Source organism: Trachurus japonicus, chromosome 12 (assembly GCF_045865225.1).
Source record: "Trachurus japonicus isolate A0001 chromosome 12, Traja_1.0".
Taxonomy (NCBI): domain Eukaryota; kingdom Metazoa; phylum Chordata; class Actinopteri; order Carangiformes; family Carangidae; genus Trachurus; species Trachurus japonicus.
Window position 1 is genome coordinate 4,494,831 of NC_140918.1, and position 26,743 is coordinate 4,521,573.

The 26,743-nt window shown below is 42.0% G+C and overlaps 1 protein-coding gene across 2 annotated transcripts; it reads right to left on the bottom strand.

The window, feature by feature from the left end:
• Positions 1-2,099: 2,099 nt before the first annotated feature.
• Positions 2,100-26,638, bottom strand: helq (helicase, POLQ like). 2 transcript variants are annotated; one of them, XM_085792657.1, is made up of 19 exons: positions 26,029-26,638; positions 24,640-24,934; positions 23,210-23,521; positions 22,196-22,374; positions 19,479-19,679; positions 18,855-18,927; positions 18,672-18,769; positions 17,763-17,861; positions 17,512-17,657; positions 15,825-16,064; positions 14,566-14,707; positions 13,786-13,890; positions 12,171-12,375; positions 11,249-11,406; positions 10,097-10,195; positions 7,340-7,513; positions 6,390-6,503; positions 4,285-4,419; positions 2,100-2,375 (listed from the first exon to the last, which is right to left on the bottom strand). In XM_085792657.1, the coding sequence occupies exons 1-19, from the start codon at positions 26,218-26,220 to the stop codon at positions 2,271-2,273; spliced, it is 3,072 nt and encodes a 1,023-aa protein (XP_085648783.1). In that variant the 5' UTR covers positions 26,221-26,638; the 3' UTR covers positions 2,100-2,270. The 2 variants fall into 2 exon arrangements, with proteins under 2 accessions (XP_085648783.1, XP_085648784.1); XM_085792658.1 differs by having other exon boundaries at positions 2,100-2,397; positions 26,029-26,637.
• Between the last annotated feature and the right edge of the window lie 105 nt (positions 26,639-26,743).

A 26,743-nucleotide genomic window follows, 5' to 3' on the forward strand; every position in this document is an offset into this window, starting at 1 on the left:
TCCTTCCTTCTTTCTGTCCCTCCATCCCTCCTCCTTCCCCTCTCTCCTTTCCTCCCTTCCTTCTGTTCCTCCACCCCTTCTTCCTTCCTCCTCTCTCTCCCTTCCTTCTGTGCCTCCACCCTTCCCCTGTCTCTCTCCTTTCCTCCCTTCCTTCTGTTCCTCCACCCCTTCTTCCTCCCTCCCTTCCTCCACCCCTTCTTCCTCCCTCCCTTCCGTTCCTCCACCCCTTCTTCCTTCCCTTTTCCCTACTCTCTCTCTCCTTTCCTCCCTTTCTTCCCCCATCCTTCCTTCCTCCCTCTCCTTTCCTTTCCCCTCTTCTCACCTTTCCCCACTCCTTCCTTTCTCCATCTCTTTTCCCTTCTTCCTTTCTTCTTCCTTCCTTGACCCAATCTGCTCCCTTCCTCCTCCTCCCTCCCTTCTTTCCCTCCATCCTTCCTTGACAACAGTAGGGTTAAAGCGAGACACAACATTGTTTATTTGTTTCTTCATGCACTGATCAGTTTTGAGATTTTGTGCTATTTTGTTTCCTTAACATGTTTTCTTTCAGAATAGTGAAAAGAAACGGTAGAAAATGTTTGTTTTTGTTTTTTTTACTTCATTTTGTCTCTTTCATATGTAAATTTCTCCTAAATTCACCAAAAGTTAGTCTGACACATGTCCTGTCTGGTGTCATTGTAAAGTTCTCTAAAATTGTCATCAGCAACAAATTATAAAACTAGGATTGACAATAACAATCTATGGAAGTTGTTTTCTCAGAAAGAGTTTTTCAGACTCAGTCTCTGAGCTAGAAATCTCCACTTCAGCAGCACTTACAGACACCAAACCTTCCAGTTTAGTACAACATTTTATTCCTAAAAACAATCCTCCTCTGTAAAAACTTCTGACTCTAATGTGTCAACAAAATAAAACAAGAATTTTGAAAGTGGCTTGATCCATTGTTCAGATTTCTGTTCTGGAAATGGAAACTAGGTCATATTTCATTAGACATTGCCTCATTTAACATAAAATTTGACAAAACTTGTAATAGCCTACAAAAAACAATTCTCTTAATGTGCAATAATTCTTACAGTGCTCTTACTATGGTGAATTTATGAGGTGTATATGTGTTATGTTATGGGATATGTGTGTGCAATGCTGTTATGTCTTGTGTTTGCTGGGTTGGTACGGCGGAGGTGTGTTGTTTTTTGTCATTGTGGCCATCAAGGCATTTATGGCTCAGCTACAGAGTCCAAGACAAATTTCCCTGAACGGGACAATAAAGTTTATCGTATCGTATCGTATAATGTAAGAGATAAACTTGGGAAGTGTCACAGTGATATCTGTTAGTTTAAATAAACTTTGACCCTATTCACCTGTGGTGTCTCACTTTAAAAAAAAGCAGCTGATTTAAGGAACCAGGTGGAGAAAACCTGAAATATATTTATTGATCTTGAAGCAGATGGATTATATCTCTATAAAACATGAGTTGAATTAATTTTTCATCAGATCTTTATTACATCATTTTATAAAACTGCTCTGATCACCTGTTCATGTGAGAAGTTCAAGTACTGGACAAAATGTTGGGAAGATTAAACTGTAAAACTGTGACACTAATGAGGATTAATGTGTTTATATAAAGTAAATGTTCTGGTTTAATCACATCAGTCACTGTAATACACTGCTTTTTCTGATGATTGATCCATCTGCCCTTATGTTTGTATCGTTATAAAACTCAACATAATTCAAATTATATTAATATTTTAAATACATCCGAGTCTGAACAGTTTTTTTTCACAATTTCATTGATCAGTTTGTGTTTTAAGATTTCATTTGTCTTTTTAAATAGAAAATCAATTATCAATATTTTACTAATACAAGTTATTTAACTGAAAACATAATAAAATAAAAAAAATTCCACATAATGATTCCTGATGCATCTGATTTTCGATATTATTTTCTTTTATTTTACCAACTTTCTTGTAGAAATGTTTAAATTCTTTGTTTCTCCATCCGACCTGAACTCACCTGCAGATGAAGAACTATAGTTGTTGTTTTTTTGTGTCTTTATTTTAAAAACCGCAGCTGACAGAGCTCCAGATGTGTGAACTGAACGACAGCGACTCATCCAGATGTTTTTATTTATTTACAGGTGGTTGATGAACAGAATAAATAATTGACCTCTGTGACCTTTGACCTCGTTCTCCATGATCGTCAAGAGTCCGGTCACGGGAGTCTCCATTATAGCAGGAAATGAAACCATAAAACCAGAAACCAGCTGACTGACGATGATATCATCCGTGTGGCCCCGCCCCCTCGGCCGTGGGCAGGTCGGTGGGCGGAGCCAGCAGCTCGTCCACTTCCTCCTGCAGCGCCGACGCCTTCTCACTGAGCAGCATCTGCAGCACAAACACACGTCATCTGTTCACCAGTTAAAGGATAATTACCGGTTTTTCTTTTACAATCTGGACCTTATTTCTAGCATAAAATCCGATCATTTCCTCACCCAGATAACTTTGTCATTGTGATGAAATTATCTCCAGTCGAGAGCCGCGTATATCCATATAATGTGAGTCTACAGGGCAGCAGAATGCAGCCTCTAAATAACACATTATCTGCAGAGAAACTCCTTCATTTCACAATATTTAGTTATGATTAGGGCTGGGCCGATACGCTTTTGTGCCGATTCGATTCTCTAATGATTTTTGGGTCCCGATTCGATTTAAATTGCAATTCTGATTAAACAAGTATTGCAATTCGATTTTACCAAGTATTGCAATTTTATATTCCAATTATTGTGATTTTCTTTCCTTAAACAAGAGCAGGTTGAACCAAACACTTGACAATACATCATAAGTCATATTTACAAAAAACAATACACACATCACATCAGTTTGTCTGTTGTGTTCGTTTGTTCACATAGATATCTGTGAACAAACGAACACAACAGGCCGGTTTGACTTTGTCGAGTGTAATGGCACAGAATACATGATCGTACAATAAAGATTGGTCGTCCCCCCCCCAAAAAAAAGAAAAATAAATAAATAAATAAAAAATCGATTGATATAAAAATCGATTTTTTGGCCCAGTCCTAGTTCTGATAGGCTAGTGCTATTCCCCTCTGAGTCCGGGGTTAGCTGTTATCAACATCTGGGGTCTGTAGGTTGACATACTGACCTCTGACCTGGATGATGTCATCTCTAAGCGCCGCGCGGCTTGTTGCTACCGCTAATGCTACCGTTCGTTGTTGCGTGTTTCCGACTTGTCAGAACAAAATGAGCAGCTGGATGAAGTTCAGCTTCCACAGGCTTCCTCTCCTCAACCTGGACTCACTAAAGCTCCGGCTAGTTGAGATAAATATGGACCCGAATGCCGAAGCAGAATGATTATTATCAGAATGAGCCAGGCGGCGCTCAGAGATGACATCATCCAGGTCAGAGGTCAGTAGGTCAACCTACAGACCCCGGATGTTGATAACAGCTAGAGCACTGGAAAAGAGAGTAACGACAGCATTGGTCCAATGGAAGCGCCTCCTGATGGAGGAATATGGGTTTTGCAAAAGCGCCCAAGAACTGACAACTCTGCATTGTTGGTGAATGAGCAAGTGTGGTATTTTCAATCATTTAAGGACATTTATAGATCACCCACGTCAATAGCATAATCGTGGACCCCTTACAGATAAACCTTAACACATAGGCGAGTAAAAAAAACAAACAAAAAAAACAGTTGTCTACATTAATGTTTCAATCTACATTTTGTAATAAACAAATTATAAGTATAATTTGATTTGACCAAGACACCTAAAAACAAAAACACGGCCGTTTTCATCAATTTACAAGCAAGTGGGCAACACACATACATTGGAGTGAATGAGTTTTCTGGGCGCTTTTGCAATACCCACATCCTGCCACTCGGGGCGCAAAACCCTTAAACCCTTACCACGGGAGTCAGTGGTGGTGTCGTTACTCTCTTTTCCAGTGCTCTAATAACAGCTAACCCCGGACTCAGAGGGGAATTGCACTAGCCTATCAGAACTAAATATTGGTGAAATGAAGGAGTTTCTCTGCAGATAATGTGTTATTTAGAGGCTGTCGACTCCATTATACGGATATACGCGGCTCTCGGCTGGAGCTCATTTCATCACAACCACTTGTAATGACACCAAAGTTATCTGGGGGAGGAAATGATCGGATTTTATGTTAGAAATAAGGTCCAGATTGTAAAAAAACACGTTTATTATCCTTTAATGACATCACAGCCGCTGCCATGATGATGATGATGATGATGATGGAGGGGGAGGAGCCTCACCTTCGCCGACGCTACGATCTGATTGGCCTGTTTCCTGTAGAGGTTTTCTATGGAGCGGGACAGCAGGGCCGGGTCGGCGTTGGCCAGGTGAGTCAGAGTCTTGTAGCCGGCGTCGTACAGCTGCTTCGCCCGACACTGGAACACACAGGTAATCAGTGACGTCACACAGGGTAAATCAACATCCGGTCCGGTCAGCTGCGGCTAGAGCGATTGACAGAGTGGCGACACTTTTCATTCAAACAAACTAATACGACCGCCACAAAAGATTTCATCAGTGAGACTAACATTAATCTCCTGAAAAAAGTCTAACCAGTCAGCGGTAAACCTCTAAAAACCTGTGGATAAAGTTACCTGGATGTAGCTACGAGCATCTGCCTACTAGCCCCCGGTCGCTGCTCCCTTTGCATTTCTCCCAAAACAAGCACATTTCCTAAACAGGCAATATCTGGATAAACTGACAACAGGCTGCGGATTTAACGGCGATATTCTCGCATTAAAGGATATTAAAACTTTTAGCAGCTTTACTGCTACTGCTGCTGAACGGCGATAGCGATGCTAATTTGTTAGCCCGTCGTTAGCATTAAGCTAGCGGACTTTATGCTTAGTAGTGGTACTGGCTGTGTGTGGTTTGAAGGTTGTTTCAAATAATGTGGGTTTGAGTGAACATCTTTGATGATTAAATACATATTGCTGCTTAATATGTTTTATGTATGGCATTATTACAGTAGGCTAATGATTAGCCGCTAATCTTCCATTTGGACAGTGACAAATAAAACCTTGAAGCAAGAAGATTTTGTTGGAGAACTGACATTGATATACAGTAATTCAGTAACGGTTGTAAACCAGTGTACGGTTTAGTTTTAATATTTTGCCATTCAAAAGCAAGCTAAACAAAGTCTTTTCCATCATCTCTTAGCCTACCCTGCTAGAAAAACCAGCATGGAAATGAGGCTGGTCTGTGCTGTTTTAGCAGTAGCCAAAACCCACTTCTTTCTCAGGTCTTTCTTTCGGAAATTCATGGAAATGGAAGTACGGCTGTTTTTGTCTAGAATTTGTATAAGGTACGCACATGGATGTATTATATTACGCAGCAGAAGCTTTTATTTTTGGATTCAGCCATTGCGCTTCCGCGACCGGAAGTAGTTTTTACCCTGTAACGGAAACCGGAAGTATCTAAACCCGGAAGTCGTGAAATAGGCCTATTAAATCATGAAAATGTTGGTGATTGATTGATTGATTGATCAATTGATGTCTCCAAACGTCTTTCAGCTCAATAAAAAACACTGGAGAGGAATTCACAGATTCCAGTTTAAGATGTTTTGTCTAATTCGTTAAGAAAGAAAGAAATAAAATTGATTGACTGATTATTGGAACAGCTGCAGATTAACAACTAATATCTAATCTGTTAGATTTCAATCAGATTCATTGATCATGAGACTGTTTTTGTTTAATTAGCAGCAGGTTTGTTTCCATCTCTCTGTCAGAGCTGAAACTGATCAGTATTTATTGATTATTGAGTCAGATGTTTGTTCTGGTTTCTCATTCACTCGAAAAAAAAAAGAGCAGCAGTGTATAACTTCAAATGATCGATCGATTATCAATCGCTAGATCCAAATATTTGTGATTGATCGATTGATCAACTGATGTCTCAGAACGTCTTTCAGCTCAATAAAGGTCATAGAAAAAACTGAAGAATTCACAGATTCCAGTTTTGTCTTATTTGTTAAAAAAAATAAAAAATATAACTGATTGATTATTGGAACAGCTGCATCTTAACAACTAATATCTAATCTGTCAGATTTCAATCAGATTAATTGATCATGAGACTTTTTCTGTTTAATTAGAACCAACTGGAGAAGAATTCACAGATTCCAGTTTAAAAAGTTTTGTCTTATTTGTTAAAAAATAAATAAATGATAAATAAAATTGATTGATTGATTGATTATTGGAACAGCTGCAGATGAACAACTAATATCTAATCTGTCAAATTTCAATCAGATTCATTGATCGTGAAACTTTTCTGTTTAATTAGAACCAGGTTTGTTTCTTCTCTCTCCTGTCTGATTGATCAACATCAAATCAGACCCCCGGGGGGTGTGACTGACCTCCATGACCCCGGTGACCTCCATGAGGGGGACGAGCTCGGCCTTCACACAGTAGCTCAGCCGGCGGGTCAGCTCGGTCAGCAGCGCTCGGAACGGCCACAGCTCCTCCAGCTCCTAAAACACACACACACACACACACACACACACACACACACACACACACACACACACACACACGCACACACACACACACACACACACACACACACGCACACACACACACACACACCTGTCAGTCACAGACGCAGAGTGGGCGGGGCCTGTCTGGGAGGGGGCGGGGCCTGTCACGGCCTGGTCGCAATGGACGCGGAACCGAAGCGCAGCGCCCTGGAGCGGAGGCAGTTTCAGATAGGCGCTAGGGGTGGGTATTGCCAAGGACCTCACGATACGATACGCATCACGATTCTTGAGTCACGATACGATACGATATTGCGTTATCAAAAATTTGCGATATATTGCGATATTCTACATAGTTCACTGAAAAATGTAAAAGGCATTATTATGCATCTTAAAATCCGAGTTGTATGTACATCAGATGTGATAATAGTGATAATTTATGGGACAAACTGAGTCAAAACAATGTAATTCAAATTATTCATGCCATTTTATACAAGTGCAAGTTACAACAACATATTTGCATGAACAACACACTGTCTGAGGCAGCAGCACAGTGACACCTCGCGGAGCAGAGGTGCGGAAGTCATACTGGATTTACGTCTGAAACATGATTTATTATTTGAAAAAAAAAATGTTTTTGAATTTTTCTGTCAAGCTGGATAGACCAGATCGTACCAGACAGGAAGTCGGCCACAGAAAAGGCGAGAGAATCCGGTCAATTTTCAAAATAAAATAAATAAAATGATGATTAATTAAGTTGTTGCTTGTCCGTCTATAAATATTTGACCATTGCGTCTGCTCAGCTTCCGCGTGCAGTGCGTCCAGGGTCTTACCTGGGTGAAGTGCAGCACGCAGGAGCAGAAGGCGGAGGAGGAGCTGAGCAGCGTCTGGACAAAGCCTCGGCTCAGCTGGAAGCGACTGGACACCAACCACAGGTCCGTTTCCTTCAGCAGAGAGAACAGGACCAGCGCCAGGTACATCCTGCCCACCACCGCCGCGTCCGCGCTCTGACCACCGCCATCGCCACGGAGACACAGAGACACACAGAGGGTTAATACCAACCTAACACATCTAATCTGAAGGTGCGGCAGGCGGGCAGCTATAAACTTTGCTTCAGCCGCAACCCTTTTCGACCAGCTACAGTATATAGTACGGTACTTGTTACTACCTTGAATTTGTTTTTTGGTTTTTTGGTTTGTTTTGTAGAAATGTGTAGAAATGTGTGTTTTGTGTTTTGTATGGGACAGCGGATGGAAATTAGCCTGTGGCTACAATCCGGCTTGTTTACGATTTTGTTTCGTTCATGAACTTGCATTGTCCCACTTTAAATAAATTGAATTGAATTGAAATTTTGATGCTGTGATCGAAATAAACATACATACATTCATTCATTCATTCATTCATTCATTCATTCATTCATTCATTCATTCAATCCAGCCAATAAAACTGGACACAACAGAATGAAAAGAGCCACAAGGCCAATAACCGATCTGTTGGAGCTGTTTAATAATTGTTAGTATTTAGTATTTAGTGCTGTTTAGTTCAGTATTTCATGTAGTGAGTATTTAGTTTTGATTATTCTGAATCAATTTATTTGATTTCATTATTAGATTAGATTTCTGTTTATTTATTTGGTTTAGGTGTTCTATTATTTATTATTTGTGTTTTGGTTCATTCACCTGAGATGATATACAGTATATACACCGTAGGCTCACGGTAAGGGACCAGCATGCACCTGGGTGGGCTAATGGCTTTTTACCACAGGATTTTTCTTTGTTCTTTGTTCGCTGCTTTTCTGGTTAAATGAAACACGTTTTTTGTTGCAGTGGCCCTTTGATTTTTATGATCTAAAGTTTGATTTGAAACTTGTATTTGTTTTGACAAACGGCTTAATACACCATCTAAATATAAAAACTCCTAGAATGAGCCGTGGGTGGAGTCACATGACTCTGGAGTCAGTGGAGAAGTCACAGTGTTGTCGTGAACATCCTGTTGTGGAAACTAAATAAAGTCAACGCTTTGGGAACAAATAAGTTGCGTCGGCCAGCGCTTGACTCATGTCCTGTCAGGTGTCACTGTAAAGTTCTCTAAAATTGTCATTTTCTCTGTATCAGCAACAAATCATAAAAGTACGACTGACAATAACACCAAACGACCAAAGTTTGATCCCTGTCTATATCCTGAAGGTTTTTACAGAGGGGTTTGTTGATCTATCATTCACAGCCTGATTTATACAACATTTACAGAGTGATAAAAAGAGATATCCAAAACCCTCCTCTGTAAAAACTTCTGACTCTTAATATGTCAACAAAATAAAACAAGAATTTTGAAAGTGGCTTTATCCATTGTTCAGATTTCTGTTCTGGAAATATATGCAAATTGGTGCATATTTAATTTTAGCATAAAAAGTGTCACAGTGATATCTGTTAGTTGAAAACAGAGAAAAACTCCAAGGCACTGTCTTCTCTTTAAATCAATAAAATAACTTTATCTGGCATCGTCACAATTATTAAAAAATAACTCTAACATAAAGAGTCTTTTTTCTTTTTGACTCCCTATTGAAGTCTTGATGAGTTTTTTTTAATGTCATTGTGACGATGCCAGACAAATGCATTTTATTGATTTAAAGTAATACTAAAGAACTTTTATTTGTGGTTGAGTTTGGGCGGTGCCAGTGGACCAAAGCGGTAGCGTTCTGCCTGAAGGAAGACTCCATTTCCCATGAGCACCAGCGCGTAGCGACGTAAACATCCTGATCTCTCAGTCGCGTGCAGCTGGATTAGAAATTAACAGAAGACGGGTCCAAACTACTTTTCTGTTTCCAGCGGCTGTTTGAGGGATGAGATAATATCTAACTGTGGCTAAACACAATATCATATGACGATGTTGACAATAACAAATGTTTAACTTTGTTTCAGTACTGTACGTAGTGTTGGTCTAAAGACAGTTTCTCTCTGTTTTTACTCCTACATCTCTCTCCAAAGAGCCTCTCTAATTGAGAGACGAGTCCAGGAAGCTCTTCCTTGTTTGAACAGTTTTTTAAACTATTTAAATAGTTGGTTCATCATATAAAAGTGAGAAAACCAACCGTCCAAAGGAGGAAACAGTCACATTATTGAGTTTCCTGGTTGATAGTTTGTTAGTAGCTGGAGGTAAAGCTATGGAGGACATCAGAGTAAATCTGCTGCTAGGATTTTCTCTAAATCAAATTTGGTTCTTGGTAAGAAATACCTACACAATGACAAGTTGTGGGATGAAAAATTAATAATTAGCATTAATCCTGTCAGAATAAACGTGTTGATCACCACAAATGATTAACATCAAAATAAAAGCCGTAAGAATAATGTTGGTAAATGATTAAAACACATTTTACTACTGTAACGAATATGGGAATGACTAAATAAAGAGGTAAATTAGACTTCTAATTTTAGACTCTTCCTCACATTAGGACACATACACACCGACGACTTTTTTTGGTTTTAAAAAATCCTTATATGGGCGCAGAGACCTCAACCCCCCGCCCCCACCAAATATTTAACCTAAAGTTAAAGAGCTCATCATCATCATCATCATCATTGTTGTGTCCTCACGTTTTTCACCGTCTGTCCTGCAGCTTTTCTGGCCACGAAGCTTTCAGCCACGCCGACGGCCGCAGACATCTTCTGTTCAGCCACCGACAGCAGAGTGAACTGGAGACAGAGAGACACAAAGAGACACAGCGTCACACAGAGACAGAGACAAATCTATCCCTCCACTGTCTTCATGCAACGGTTTAAAAGAACACATCAGCGACCTCTGCTGCTTCTGTAAACCAGAGCAGCTTCGTCCTCACCTGCAGACTTTTACTTTTCTCTGTTAACACATCGATAGAAACTTTGTTCTGGATAATAAAATGTATCGTTCTGTTTCTTTTCAGTCCCATCGCCCCAATTACATCGATATCTCTTAGAGAGTCACTAGACGACAGGTCAGCAACCTTCATAAATGCTCTGGACTAATGCAGGGCAAGATAATATTTTTATTGTTGCTTTATCTCTTTTCTTTTCTTGTCATGTTTCTTTTTAAATGTTTTTATTAATTCTTTCGCTGTAATGTTACTTCTTTTATTGTGAAGCACTTTGAGCTACAATAATTGTATGAAATGTGTTATATACTATTAATATTATATAATTAACTTAATGGTTATGAATAAGCTTATATTCATAACCATAAATTCACTAAACCCAACTTCATATTTTTGCCGCTTCGAAAAGGAAATCACACAACACATCAACGCAATCAGTCTGGAGATCTGAAAACAAGAAAGACGTAAAGACTCTGGAGTTACGTTCTTTGTTTCAATGTCCCTGAAATTACTTTGTTTGTGTTTTAATACTTTCAGTATTATTATAGTTATTGCACTCTCCGCACTTTCTCTTTTTTTTCTCTCTTGGATATGTGTGCCAGGGTTGCTACTGTAATGTATGGATTGTGTATGTATGTTTTACAAGTACAAGGCAGCTGTATTATGCCCAAGATGAATTTCCCTCCCGGGACAAATAAAGTTTATTTAGATTTTTTGATTTTGATTTTTAATATATTTACTTTCTTCTCCTGCATATTATGATACTAGATCGCCTGTTTGATCTCCTGGCATCACTCTACTCTGAACCGTGACCTCCTCACTCAAACTGTAAATGACAATAAAAAAAATAAAAGACAGAGAGAGAGAGAGACAGCGTCCTGCAGAGAGAGTCCTGTACCTGTCTGAAGTAAACCATCCAGTCAGGTTTGACCTGAGCCACCAGGTCGTAGGGCGTCACCAGGTAGACCAGGTGCAGGTAGCTGTTGAGCATCAGAGCCTCCAGGCCGCGGGACAGGTCTCTGTAGAGGACGTCGCTGTAGGACAAGTCCACCGAGCCTGAGGGACACAGGACGGCTGGTTGGTTCATTTTTACAGAGGTTCCCTGAACGCCTCACAGGTTAAAGAGATAGTTCAACATTTTGGCAAATTGGCCCATTGCCATATTCCCTATAGTCATAGCAGTAGGTTCGTTACCTTTAATTGTTGGGGCAAGCTATTTTTAGAACGGCGGAGCAGAGCGGCGAGCTGCTCAGAGCTACGCTACGGAGGCTCATGGGATTTCTTGGTTTCCCTCATCATAATACAAAATCCCAAAACTCCAAAACGCTCTGGTGGACAAGCTGTGACCTGCACATTCACCACGCTATGAGATAATAACACAACGTTACCAGACAGAGTTGTTTTAGAGGGAAATTCATGCAAAACCACTGATGCGCGTTGCCTTCAGGGACAGTTTTTCATCAACAGTCTCTGTATTTCCCTCTAAAACAACTCTGTCTGGTAACGTTGTGTTATTATCTCATAGTGTGGTGAATGTGCAGGTCACAGCTTGTCCACCAGAGCGTTTTGGAGTTTTGGGATTTTGTATTATGATGAGGGAAACCAAGAAATCCCATGAGCCTCCGTAGCGTAGCTCTGAGCAGCTCACGGCTCTGCTCCGCTGTTCTAAAAATAGCTTGCACCGACAATTAAAGGTAACGAACCTACTGCTATGACTATAGGGATTATGGCAATGGGCCAATTTGCCAAAATGTTGAACTATCCCTTTAAACTAGTCAGTAGAAGCTACAGTGACGTCACAGCGACATCACCACCGTCACCTTTGTACGTGGCCCGTCCGAGCTTGGTGACCTCCAGGGTTTGATGGCCCTCCGTCGTCACGGTAACGAGCTCCTTCTCCTTCAGCCGGTCCACACACTGCGCCACCGCGTCGCTCAGGCAACGGTCCGCACACAGCTCGGCCTGCTGCACCCACAGCAGCGTCCCCATCAGGAACTCCCACAGCTGCTCCACCGACGTGCACATCTGACACACACACACACACACACACACAGTTAAAGGGATAGTTCACCCTAGAATGATATTTCACTCATTATCTACTCACCCTCATGTGGACTAAGGGCTGGAAGAAGTGTCAGAGTCCACCGTCCCTTCTCTGAGTTACAGGGGGTCTCGGCGTAGCAGTGCATGTCCATATAACGGTTGTAAAGGGACACCAGAGCTCTTCGTAAAAAAACACACACAAAAAAACATCCAAATACCTCCGTGCTGCTCGTATGTAATGTCCGTCTTGTGCTGAAGCCCCAAATTGCGTAATTGTCCCGAAAAAAATTAAATAAGTCTATATTTTAAGCTTGTTTGTAGCGGAAGCTTCTCAAAGCTCCTCTTCCTGGTCCGTCCAAATCTCGCGTGATTTGCGCCGGCGTCAGTGCGGTTACTGCGAATCACGAAGAGCTCTGGTGTCCCTTTGCAACCGTTATATGGACACGCACTGCTACGCCAAGACCCCCTGTAACTCAGAGAAGGGACGGTGGACTCTGAGAATTCTTCCAGCCCTTAGTCAACATGAGGGTGAGTAGATAATGAGCGAAATATCATTCTAGGGTGAACTATCCCTTTAATATAGTTTTAAAATTAAAATAGTTTTTATCTTCATTTAGTTTCTCGGTTTGCTTTTTTATTTCAGTTTAGTTTTATTTAGTTCAACAAGTGATGAAGCAGTTTTTATTTAGTTTGTATTTCAGGTTTTAAGCCTCTGTCAGATGAACTTCCACATTTGTGGGATTTGTCTAAAGCTGCAACTAACGATTATTTTCATTATAAATTAATCTGTCGATTATTAAAACGATTAATCGATTACTTGTTTGGTCAATAAAATGTTAAAAAAATGTTGTAAAATATCACTCAGTGTTTCTCAAACCACCAGATGACGTCCTCAAATGTCTTGTTTTGTCCACAAACCAAAGAGAGACTCAGTTTATTGTCATAAAAGAACAAAGAAACCAGAAATATTCACATTTAAAAAGCTGAAACCAGAGAATTCTGACTTTTTTCTATCAAAATAGTTGTCTAGTGTAGTTAAATAATCAATTATTGTTCGATTAATCGAGGAATTGTTGCAGCTTTTCCCTTTTAGTTGCATCCCATAATGTTCCCATCAGTCCTCATTAGGTTCCATTCACTCTCATCTACCTGTGGGTTGAACTCCAAGTCGTCCCATATTGAGCTTTAGACATCTCTAAGAAAACTACAACTAAGCTGATGTTATCTAACTCTACTTTAGTTTCAGTTAGTTTTACATTGTTCGTTGTAGTTTGTTTTTTTAAGTATATTTGGGGCTTTTTTGGCTTTTATTTGACAGTCTAGTTGAGAGAGACAGGAAATGTGGAGGCAGAGAGAGGGAGGACACAGGAGGTGACGGACACAGGGACTCACGTTGAGGCCGATGAGAGACAGAATGAGGCTGAGGAGACCCTTCCCTCCGTCCTGCAGCAGGTTGCTGTAACAGTTCTCCATCGGGGCGCAGACCAGAGTCTTCGCCTGCAACACATGTCACAGGTCACAGGTCACAGGTCAGAGGTCACAGGTCAGAGGTCAGAGGTCAGAGCTGCAGCATCATTACACAGAACCTTTGTTTTCTGTTCTCCTTCAAAACAGCTTTTGCGGCAGTGAAAGAGATTTTACAGCGTTGGATTGATCAGCTGAATGAATCAGATTTACAGTGTCATCATGCAAATGTTTGTGTGTCTGATGTCTGAAGCAATATCAGTGTTTTTTTTTTTTTTTTACAGTTTTAAGGCCTTTCACACCGGGGACGTATTTTTCATGCAAATAATTTACTATTATTTACACACTGTGATAGTTTCCAAAGGGGGGGCTACTAGCTATTAACGATGCAGGGGGCCCAGACCTTTGCTGAGGGACCTTTTCATTTTGTGTCTGTTTGAAAATGTAGGAAAGAAAAAGAAAAAAAAATACATATATTGTTTAAAAGGTAAAGGGAATTTTTATATGTCAATATCTATAGAAGAAGATCAATTCCTCTGATCAAGCCTCCATTAGTCTGTTCTCAAAGTGATTCATTAAGTCAAAGACTGAGATAAAGAGAAAGCTGAAACTTTAAGGAGAAGATTTAAGGTGGTTTATATTAAAGAGCCCTTAAGGTGGACTGGTAACTGGAGGTGTTGTTGTCCTTTCGTCCATGTCCATACTCACCATGTCTCTGTCCTTGCTCTGCAGGATGAGGACGCTCTCTCCCACGGAGTCGATCCCGGCCCGTCCCGCTCGTCCCACCATCTGTTTGTACTGACTCCTCTTCAGGAAGTCGGACGCCACGTACGGAGACCGGAGGATGACTCTGTGGAGAGGACGGGACAGACGGGTCAGTCGGTCCTGACCCAGTATCAGACTTTGACATTCACTCTGCAGCAGGTAACTGGAATTATGTTTAATATGTGGATACGGGATTGACAACTGGGGCTTTTATTTTGAAAAGTCACTTAAAAATGGCCGGCATACCTGATAAAGCAGCGTTTTATTCATCCACTGGGTCATATCAAACATTTTAACAGTGAAAAAGATGATTTTTTTTTTTTCAAATTATCAAAATACAAAGAAATTTCAGTAAAAATGTTAAAGGGATAGTTCAACATTTTGGCAAATTGGCCCATTGTCATAATCGCTATAGTCATAGCAGTAGGTTCGTTACCTTTAATTGTTGGTGCAAGCTATTTTTAGAACGGCGGAGCAGAACCGTGAGCTGCTCAGAGCTACGCTACGGAGGCTCATGGGATTTCTTGGTTTCCCTCATCAAACTCATCAAATACACAATCCAACAACTCCACAACGCTCTGGTGGACAAGTTGTGACCTGCACATTCACCACGCTATGAGATAATAACACCATGTTACCAGACAGAGTTGTTTTAGAGGGAAATTCATGCAAAACTGCTGATGTGCGTTGCCTTCAGGGACAGTTTTTCATCAAGCAGTCTCTGTATTTCCCTCTAAAACAACTCTGTCTGGTAACATGGTGTTATTATCTCATAGTGTGGTGAATGTGCAGGTCACAACTTGTCCACCAGAGCGTTGTGGAGTTGTTGGATTGTGTATTTTATGAGTTTGATGAGGGAAACCAAGAAATCCCATGAGCCTCCGTAGCGTAGCTCTGAGCAGCTCACGGCTCTGCTCCGCCATTCTAAAAACAGCTTGCACCGACAATTAAAGGTAACGAACCTACTGCTATGACTATAGGGATAATTTCCCAAAATGTTGAACTATCCCTTTAAATAAGTTTACATCAGACAGAATGATGTCGTTCATATTGTTTTCTATGTCCCTAACTCAACTCTAATGAAGTTTGTCCAAGTGGAGCTGTCAAAGTCAAAGATGGTGCTGTGACGGTAATCGGGAAATCATTCAGCTAGCCTGGTAGCTATGGTAACGTGTTGAGCCGTGTTGTGGGCGGAGCCTCACCTGCGGGCCGGTAGGTTGATGCCTGCGGCCAGCGTGGAGGTGCAGGTGAGCAGACACAGAACGCCGGCGGCGTACGCCTCCTCCACCAGCCGCCGCTCCTCCGTGGTCAGGCCGCTGTGGTGATAGGCCAGGCCGAACGGCACCGTGCGCCTCAGCACCGGACACAGAGAGCCGCCGCCGCCGGCACGCAGCTCCGCCAGCAGCACCGCCTTCTCCGCCTCGCGGTGCCGCAGGAAGTCCCTGCACCAGAAACACAGAGCGTCACTGCTGTGGACCGGGACCAGAACCAGGACCAGTTCAATAGAGAGCCTGAGCGGAAGCAGGAAGTAACGTCGCCATGGGACCTCAACTCTGAAAAAGTCTCCATGCAAGTGAACGGGACTGAAAGTTTTATTTCGTGATCCGATTGAATTGTGCCATGAGAAAAAAATATGTCCTCTACCTGTTTAAAACATCACGTTTCATGAAGAGAAATCAGCAGTTTATCGTAAAACTATTGTAGAATAAAATTCGGAATAATCTGTAACCAGAAAGACTCCAGGTGGCGTAGGTGACGTCACCAAATGCCGCCCTTTCCTTTGTGGGACACCAGATCTGTAGTCCGTAGAGCGTCTTCACACAAAATACATTCTTCCGTTGCCTTTTTACGATAAACTGCTTTTTTTTCCCGGATGAAACGTGATGTAGAGGTCATATTTTTGGAGAGTTTAGAGAGTTTTTCAGAGTTGAGGTCCCATGGCGACGTTACTTCCTGCTTCCGCTTAGGCTCTCTATAAGACTGTCAATGAATATTTGAAATTCAAATGTATATTCGAATTATAGTGATAAAAATGAAATCTGAATATTAAAATATAATATTCGAATATTAATAATCAGGGATGCAAACGGGTCAGGGCCAAAAAAGAGAGGAACTGTCTGGCGAGGGCGGGGGGGGTGGGGCTCACCATTAACAAATAATTACATTACAATATCACGGAAAAGTCCATTTCCAGTGGTTCAACCCCAACCAAGTATTGAGTGCATATAGATGGACATAGTTTTCAGAAGGCCAACATTTATATATTAAAAATGCTTTAAAAAAAAAAATCCTTTGCAATATTTCAATTTTGGAGATACTGAATTTTAGGTCTTCACTGAATGTTAGTCATAATTATTACCATAAAAATAAACTGAATAATGGGATGTTTCATTCAGTGTGTAATGGACATATAGGCCTATATAATGTGTTAGTTTCACTTTTTGAATTGGGCTTCCTTCACCTCTGAAACGGGGCAGAGCTCCGTGGAAACACCTGCCCGACACAGCAACGTATGTAGGGAACCGTGCATGTCCGCGGTGCACAGCTCCACGGACGTCGTTGCACTGAATCCACGCAGCTACGCGCCGCTTTGGGTAACGAGCGCGCATGTCGCGTCTACATTGGAGGTCGGCTGTTGCCAGTATAATCAGAGGCAACCATGAAAGAGTTCGCCTCAGTTTCACGTGATTGTCACTGTCAGCCTGTTAGAAAAACATTTTACTGACCCCAGCTGAGACGCTGAGACGCTGAGACGCTGAGACCCCCCCCGCAAAACAAAAACTCTTCTGATCTGAACGATTCACACAAGTCACCTAATTGGTCATGAAAAAAGCGAGTTGCGCACTGTTTGCATCCCTGAGAAGAACCAGGACCGTCAGTCAGACTCACTCTTTGAGGTACTTGCAGATCATCGCTGCCACGTTCTCACAGTTCTTCTTGGTGGGACAGAAGACCAGACAGGAGTGGGCAGGAATCACCTCGGTAACCAGGGCGATGATGTGGTCCGGGTCCAACTTCTGCATCGCGCTCGAGTACTGGACCCACAGAGACCAGAGAGACCGGACCCATCAGAACCACAGCTCTACCACATCTACGTCATTTATCCCGTATCTCTGACGTGTCAGTGAACGCATCGTCACCTTGTAGTTGAGGAGCCGTGAGAACCGGAAGCCGTCCTCCTCCTTCGGGTCGACCTCGTAGATGGTGTCGCTCAGTTTGACGAATTCCTTCAGCTCCACCTGAGGACAGAACCACAGAGGAGACCTGGCTGCTTTAAACTGGTCTGAACTGGTCAGAACCTGATTCTAAATGGTCTAACTAGTTAACTGGTAACTAAACTGCTTCAATTGATCTAAAGTGGTCTGATCTGGCTTAAACTGGTCTAAACTGGCTTGAAATGGTCGAAACCTGGTCTGAAGCCAGTATGAAACCGGTCTGAACTAGTCTGAACTGGTCTAAAAACTGGTCTGAAGCCGGTTTGAACTAGTCTGAACTGGTCTAAACCTGGTCTGAAGTCGGTCTGAACTGGTCTGAAGTCGGTATTAACTGGTCTGAACTGGTAACTGGTCTGAACTAGTCTGAACTGGTCTGAACTGGTGTAAACTGGTCTAAAACTGGATCTGAACTGGTCAGAACCAGATTTCAAATGGTCTGAACCGGTCTTACACTGGTTTAAACTGGTGTGAATGGGTTTAAACTGGTCTGAACTGGTCTGGACCGGTCTTAAACTGGTCTGAACAGGTCAGAACCTGATTTCAAATGGTCTGAACTGGTCTTACACTGGATTAAACTGGATTAAACTGGTCTGAACTGGTCAGAACCTGATTTCAATTGTCTGAACTAGTCTTTAACTACTGTAAACTGGCTTGAACTGGTCTAAACCTGGTCTGAACTGGTCTTAAGATGGTCCGACGCTGTTATGAACTTGTCTAAACCTGGTCTGAACTGGTCTAAACCTGGTCTGAACTGGTCTAAACCGGGTCTGGACTGGTCTTAAACTGGTCTAAACTGGTCTGAACTGGTCTAAACTGGTCTGAGCCAGGACTTACGGGTCTGAAGTCGTTGGTGAAGTTCTCCGCCTGCAGGAACGTCTGCAGGTCTCTGATGTTCCCCAGCGTGGCGCTCATCCCGATGATCTGAGTCTTTTCTGGAAACAAAAACATCGTCAGAGTCAGAGTTCATCGATCAGTTTAATTGATCGTCCTGATCGGTAGAAGATCAGAGCGACTCACTGCTCATGAACAGGACTTTAGCCAACGCCATCTCGATCACGGCTCCTCTGCTGCCGTCTCCCAGCATGTGAAGCTGCAGCAGAAGAAGGAGAAGAACTCATCATCACTTTGTCATCAAACCTTTAAACCGTTTAAGGGATAGTTCACCCAAAATTGAAATTGCACTCATTATCTACTCCCCCTCATGTGGACTAAGGGCTGGGAGAAGTTTCAGAGTCCTCCGTGGCTTCTCTGAGTTACAGGGGGTCTCGGCGTAGCAGTGCATGTCCATATGACGGTTGCAAATGGATACCAACTGTCTTCGTAACAAAAAGACACACCAAAAAACATCCAAATACCTCCATGCTGCTCGTATGTAATGTCCGTCTTGTATTGAAGCCCCGAAATGCGAAATTGTCTCGAAAAAACTTTAATAAGTCTATATTTCAAGCTTGTCTTGTAGCGGAAGCTTCTCGAAGCTCCTCTTCCCGGTTCGTCAAATTTGGACGAACTGGGAAGAGAAGCTTCTGCTACAAACAAGCTTGAAATATAGACTTATTTAATTTTTTTGGGGGACAATTCCGCATTCCGGGGCTTCAATACAAGACGGACATTACATACGACGCCTGACTGAGGTCGCTGTACCTCGTCGACCACCAGCAGCCCCAGGTTCTCCAGCCGCCCGGCCTCGATCAGCGAGTTCACCAGGCTGTGGCCTTTCTCGATGGTCGCCACGTACAGCGAGCTCTTGTTCTTCCTCTTCACCGGCGGGAACTTGCCCTTGCTGCCGGCGTACTCCTCCACCATGAAGTCCAGCTCCAGGCCGAAGCTCGCCAGCCCCCGCACCTGGAAAATAAAACATCATCAACCAATCACACACACACACACACAGTACTGAACAAATCCATATCCTCTATGTAAAATCTAATTGAAAAAGCCTAGAAATATATACTCTCTCCATAGGCCTGGTGGTTACTAGGTACATGGCGCCATCTGGTGATAAAGTAAAATTTTACCTCCACTGAGATTGCAATTTTTTTTTTTTTTTTTACTTTTACAGCCCTGCAATCAAAAAATGTGGTTTCAATGTTAGTCTTTGGCCTCTAACCGTGCGTTCACACCAAACGCGATGGAAGCGATGCCATCGCCCGTACCGCGAGCATCGCGCCGCTTGACATATTTGTCACATTTTTCACCATCGCTTCATCGCTTCATCGCGCTATGATGCAACCCACCTCCCGCTATTTTCTTTCTCTCCTCAACCATGGCTGAGAAATAATAATAAATATAAATGCATATGAAATATTCACAAGGAGGAAGCTGTAGGTCCTCTGACCCTCTGCAGGCATTATCTTTTTTTATTACGACCGCGGTAAAAGTACGACGTCGTGTCATAAAGCTCCGGGAAACGGCCATGGATGTATATTATTGATCTGAGGAAAACACACACAGCCCCTGGGTTGTTTTTTTTTTTTTTTACACAGCCACAGGTTCTCTGGAGGAGGGTCTGGTGAGCGAGACTACAGCCACAGTGATCCTCTCCACCATGTTTTGAAATGTGTGTCTGCAGCTGTGTCGGTGACGTGGTTGAATATCAACACTGATTGGATGTCGCGGCACAGCGTCACGCGATGTCGCTTGAAAAGTTCAAATTTTTCAACTTCAAGCGATGGACGCGATGATGCGATGGCCGCGATGGACGCGTCATCGCTTCATCGCGTGTCATCGCGCCATTTACATTGACTTTTAATGGAAAGTTGTGGCGTTCATCGCGTCCATCGCGTTTGGTGTGAACGCACCGTAAGGGGTGCAATTTTGGAAAAACTGAACCTACAAAAAAACTAATAATGCATCAAAATCAGTTTTGTTACTAATCTTTGACATATCCAAGGGTCTGATACCATGTAAAAAATCTCTCGCCTCCGATCATTTTTTATATTGAAAATCAGCCATTTTCGGTAATTTTTTTCAAAAATCCAGCGCACCCTTTATTAAATTGCCAATAAAAATATTAAAATCCTAAGAAAAAATATAATATTTGGTATTTTTTGAAAAGAACAGAAGTAGATTGAAAGAGCTGTGCAAAAAAAGTTTGAAAAAAATATTTATCTGATACATTTTTACAGCCGTTGTTTTAAGTAGCTGTTTTCATCCCTAAGGTAACGAAAGGGAGTTTTAAGTGTGTGTTGCTTAGTTTAGAATATATCATTGTGTCTTTAGCATTTATTAGTTTTTAGCTTTTTGTTTCAGTCAGGTTAATGTTGCAGCACATCATTTCACTACAATGATCTTGTATTATTGTATATGACAAATAAACTCTCTTGGATCTTGAATGTATATCGATAACATCATTTCTCATATAGAAAGTAGCGTCATCTGCATAAAGACAAACGTCACAGCTTCACACAGGTCTTACATTTTATCTGAATCTCACATTAAGACCCAGGTGGAGTTCATTAGTGACAGAGGGAAACTACTGGTTTATTAAAGTAAGAGTTAAAGCAGATATCAGTGGAATGTTTTTGTTAATGTAAGTCCTAAATAGTCCTATTTTCCGTCAGCAATCACTTACATGAAGTATTTCAGCCTAAACACGAGTCTCTCCGTCACTCTGCTCTGCTGTAACCCGAGGAGAAAATTTTCCTTGTGGGATACAAGTGTTATCCAATGAGGGGAGAGAACGGCATGAAGGGCTGTGTGTGCAGCCAAGGGATGCGCGTGAATGTGGTGACGTAGCACGAGGACCAATTGATGCCTGACAAGGGCGGGGGCTGCTAACTCATGGTGCGTTCAAGGAAACTCGTACTTTGTGTTTTTCCTTCCTGTGAAGTCATACCAGTTCGATCTGGTACGAGTTCACGGGTCGGAAGTTACGAGTGGCCGTTATAGGGAACTTTCACAGACAACAGGACGGTAAAAACACGAGCTACGGGTTACCTGGAACGCTACCAAGTCGTAGTTGTGACTTGAAGCTGTAACTTACGGTTTCAAAAGCCTGCCTTGAACACAGCATTAGCCGAAACGGCCGTGCCACTGATATCTGCTTTAAGAGTGCTTGCTTTCCTTGACGTAAACACAGCGCTGAGATCAGTAGCAAATAAAAACTAGGAATTATCCTCTGCTAATTGGACCTTTGTTCAGTTTTTCTTCATCCACCTAAAATCCTCCTGACTCCATCTGTCGCTGTGAACTGAGCCAATCGCTGTTAATTCTCTTTAATGAGCAGAGAAGAGTTTTAAATATTCATTAAGCATCTTCATCTCGAGGTTAGAAAACACTGAGCTCTTTGGAAAACAAATTAAAATGTTACACAACCAGTGTAAACTGAGAGACCAACACATCACAGTGTGTCATCTATTTACCTTCTCCTGCACCAGTGAGATGTACGGCAGGATGAACAGACAGTCCTTCTTCCTGCACAGCAGCTCTCTGAGGATCAGGATTTCAGCCACCAGAGTTTTTCCTCCGCTGGTGGGAAGAGAGTAGATCAGGTTCCTCCTCTGCCGGACACAGTCCAGGTTCAGACACGTCTCCTGCCAATCTGACACACACACACACACAAAATCAAATGTAACACTCACTGATGTTTTACGTCCCGTTTGTTTCATTCAAACTAAAACTGAAGAGTTAAAATGATTCATCTCAGTTTTATACGTTGGAAAATAGTGAAAAACTTTCATCTCGACACAACGTGACGTCTTCAAATGTCTTTTTTTGAAACTGATCAATAAACTTAAAGGGATAGTTCAACATTTTGGCAAATTGGCCCATTGCCATAATCCCTATAGTTTTAGGAGTAGGTTCGTTACCTTTAATTGTCGGTGCAAGCTATTTTTAGAACGGCGGAGCAGAGCCGTGAGCTGCTCAGAGCTACGCTAACGGAAGCTAATGGGATTTCTTGTTTTACCTCATCAAACTCATCAAATACACAATCCAACAACTCCACAACGCTCTGGTGGACAAGTTGTGACCTGCACATTCACCACGCTATGAGATAATAACACAACGTTACCACACAGAGTTGTTTTAGAGGGAAATTCATGCAAAACCGCTGATGCGCGTTGCCTTCAGGGACAGTTTTTCATCAAGCAGTCTCTGTATTTACCTCTAAAATAGCTTGCACCGACAATTAAAGGTAACGAACCTACTGCTATGACTATAGGGATTATGGCAATGGGCCAATTTGCCAAAATGTTGAACTGTCCCTTTAAAGAAGAGGAGAAAAAAGCTGGGAATACTTTTGATAATCGAGTAAGTTTGAGTTATAAAAATTTGAGGTCGTCACTTTGTGTCTCTGGAAGTTCTGATTGATTGATTGATTGATTGATTGATTGATTGATTGATTGATTGATTGATTGATTGAAACAGTGCATCACCATATAAACTGCTGATCCCTCTCAGTTTGTGCATCAGGTCTTTTACTTTGGAGGGGAGTCCGTAGAAGGGCCCCAGGTCGGGCGTCTCCGCGGACACCGTCTCCATGGCCCGCACGGCGACGCTGATCTCCTCGGAGACCACCGCCTCCTTCAGCACCGCCATCCTGGAGAGGTTGGCGGTGGCGGTGGGAGAGGCGGCGTTCCCGAGCATCGTCCTCTTCAGCTGATCCGTCACGCTCCTCCTCGCTCTGCTTCGTCTCGTCTTCTCCTCCTTCCTCCTCCCTCCTCCCTCCTCCGCCGTCCCGTCACCGTCTTTAAAGGTGTACAGAAAAGAAAATTGAATTTAAACCCACTCTGGGTCATAAAATTAATGTAATAATAACTCATATTTCAGACGATGTAGGCCAAACTTTGTGCAAAAATCTATTTTTGAGTAAATCCGGGATGAAAGTGTGTTTGTTTTTTTTTCGCATTGGATAATCAGGGTTCCTACAGCTTAAGCCAAGTTAAATTTAAGACTTTTTAAGACATTTTTAATGCCACTTGAAATGAAATTTAAGACAGACTTCACAATAAACACAAATGCAAAAAAAAAAGAAAACCACATACATAGGGTTAGGGACAATTTTACCCACTTTCCTATGTGGTCCAAGGTAAAGCGACTGCTACATGAAAAACTGGGGGAGAGTGACATAATTTAACAGCTGTATAGTTGTGGAGAGGAGATGATAAACTAAAAAGGACACGTTTGCTCGTTCGTATGTTTCCATTCAAAGTGATTAAAATAACTGGGGAATGCGCATTAAAAGAAATTTGAGTTCTGTGTGTTTCCATTAAAAGTACGGACTTTGGTGAAAACTACAAACTCGCACGAGTTTTCCGCAGCTGTCTTTCAAAATAAATGCATAAAAAGTCAGAAAAAAAAAAAAAAACTGACTCGGGAGCTGGTGGCAGTGAGACATTTAGCGTTGACGGCCGCCACTAACTTCTCTATGTCGAAATGTTACCAATTATTTTGAGATTTGAGACTAATTACAATCATAAAATCCCACTTACCATGTGTTAACATTTTTAAGACCTTTGAAACATTGATTTAAGACATTTTAATGCCAATTAAGGCCTTGTTTTTAGATTAATGAATTCAATGCCTTTTAAGACTTTTTAAGGATCCGTAAGAACCCTGATTATGATAACACAGGTGCACGGATTATACGTCAGCCTGTACACGATTCACCAGCCACTGATATTGGATCTGTAATCCGTCATTCAAACGTCTGAGACACGCACACACACACACACGGAGCTCGGTCTCGCCCCAAGCTTTGAATATCCCGCCCGCTGGATAACGACCAATCAAATTAGTTTTCCTTCCTGTTGCAGCTCGTGCCAACTCGGCGCGACAAACAGGACAAACGGCCATTTCTATACACCTTTAAACGGCGTCGAGGTCTGACCGCCGTCCTGCAGCCGACTCCTCTTCGCGTGGTCGTCCACCTGCTCCTGGAACTGGACCTGGCTGGACGGCAGGTTGTCGAAGGGCTCGTCGTCTCCCAGGGCGACCAAGATGGAGTCCGTGAGGTCGTCCTGCTGCCGGTCCACAGCCGCCGCCACCTGGACGTCTCTCTGTCTCTCCGTCTGCTCTGCATCGTCCAGCCTGGCCAGCAGGGAGCTGTCCCCCAGGAGGCTGTCATAGTCCCCGAACAGGTCCTCGGCGTCACTGCAGTACTGTCGACACAACACAGGGACCCGAGTCACACATCTAAAATATTATTCTCCAAAATTTAAAAAAAATGCTGCTTCTTTTGGTCTAATGTGATAAAACACTGAATATACATGACAAAAATCTGAATATCTGTTTGTATGATTGAGTATTAGGGCCACATTGAGAAAAAAAGCAAAAAGCACAGACTTCGAGAATAAAGTCGTAAATTTATGAGAATAAAGTCGTAAATTTATGAGAATAAAGTCGTACATTTCATTTCCTACGAGAAAAAAGTCATAACATTACGAGAATAAAGTTGTAAATTTACGAGAATAAAGTCGTACATTTACGAGAATAAAGTCGTACATTTCATACGAGAAAAAAGTCATAACATTACGAGAATAAAGTCGTAAATTTACGGGAATAAAGTCGTAAATTTAGGACTTTATTCTCGAAGTTTGTGATTTTTTGATTTGTCAATGTGGCCCTAATACTCCGTCGTAGTTTGATAATAAACTGAATATATTTGGGTTTTGGGCAGTTTGTGATCATTTTTATCTTTTATCTATATTTATGATGTCAAATTTATATTTATTTATAAATATTTATTTTTATAGGTTTCTATTTAGGCTACTAATTGTATGACTGTTTTTGATGTTTCTGTGTTCTTTTGTGTGTGTTCTTTGACGATGATGTCCTTTTTAACACTAAAATAGACGTAACACGGCACATTTCGTTGCATTTTGTTGTTTTACAATGACAATAAAGGCTATACTATACTAAATTACTCAGTTTAATATAACAGAGGATTAAGAAAATCAACAAATATTCACATTGGAGAGAGTGGAACCTGAAATATTTGGTGTTTGGCCTTAAAAAAGACCTTTTGGTTGTAGTTGAATCATTTTGACACAAAAAAAGACAAAGAAAAATCAAAACAACTCCTCACATTAAAGAGGTTTAGATGTGTGTTAGATGCATTTCTGCTTGAAAATGTCTGAAACTCTCTGTGATCATGTTTCTGCACACTGACTAATCAATCGATCGGCTCAGGATCAATATAATACATCCATGCTCAGGATCAATAACTAGATGAAGATGATGGTACCAAGCACACCTCAGCAGGTTGTTGTGTCTGGGCCATGATGCTGATCATCCAGTCTGTGGGACATCCTCCTCTTCCTCCTCCTCCTCCTCTTTTCTTCCGGGCAGGTGTCAGGTGAGTGTGCAGGCTGCTGCTGCCTCGCGACCTCTTCCTTGATGACGACACTCTCCTTATTTGGATTTCCTGCTTCCCAGCGGCGTTCATCAGTACTGTCCAGGTGCAGCCAGGTGCTACATGTTTGAACCGTTGAACTGTCCACACGGGAGAGGAGAGGAGCTGAGAACAACTAAACCTCTGTATTAATGGCGTCAACGCTCATTAACAACACAGTTTAACGTCATAACGTTCAGATAAAAGAAAAGAAAAACGCCTTGACAACGTTAACGTTACCTAAGTTACTGTGGCAGCTAGCCCACTGCTGCTGTTGACAGTTTAACTCCACAGTTCGCGTCCCAAGCGTCGTAATTATTCAGTATAAACTCATCAGCTTCGTCATAAATGTCCGTTTAGATGTAAAAGTAAAAATTAAAAAAAACTGTCGCTGAATTAATTCAACAAAAATCCTTCACCTGAAAGCAGCAACAACACTTCAGCATCAGCGAGCATCACATTTAAATCTCTGAACACAGCCGTTAGAGCGAGAGAGAAATCCCACCGGTACTTCCGGTTCCGGTTTGCCGGCTAGCTCGCTAACAACGCTAAGGCTTCCAGTTACTTAGTTTATTCA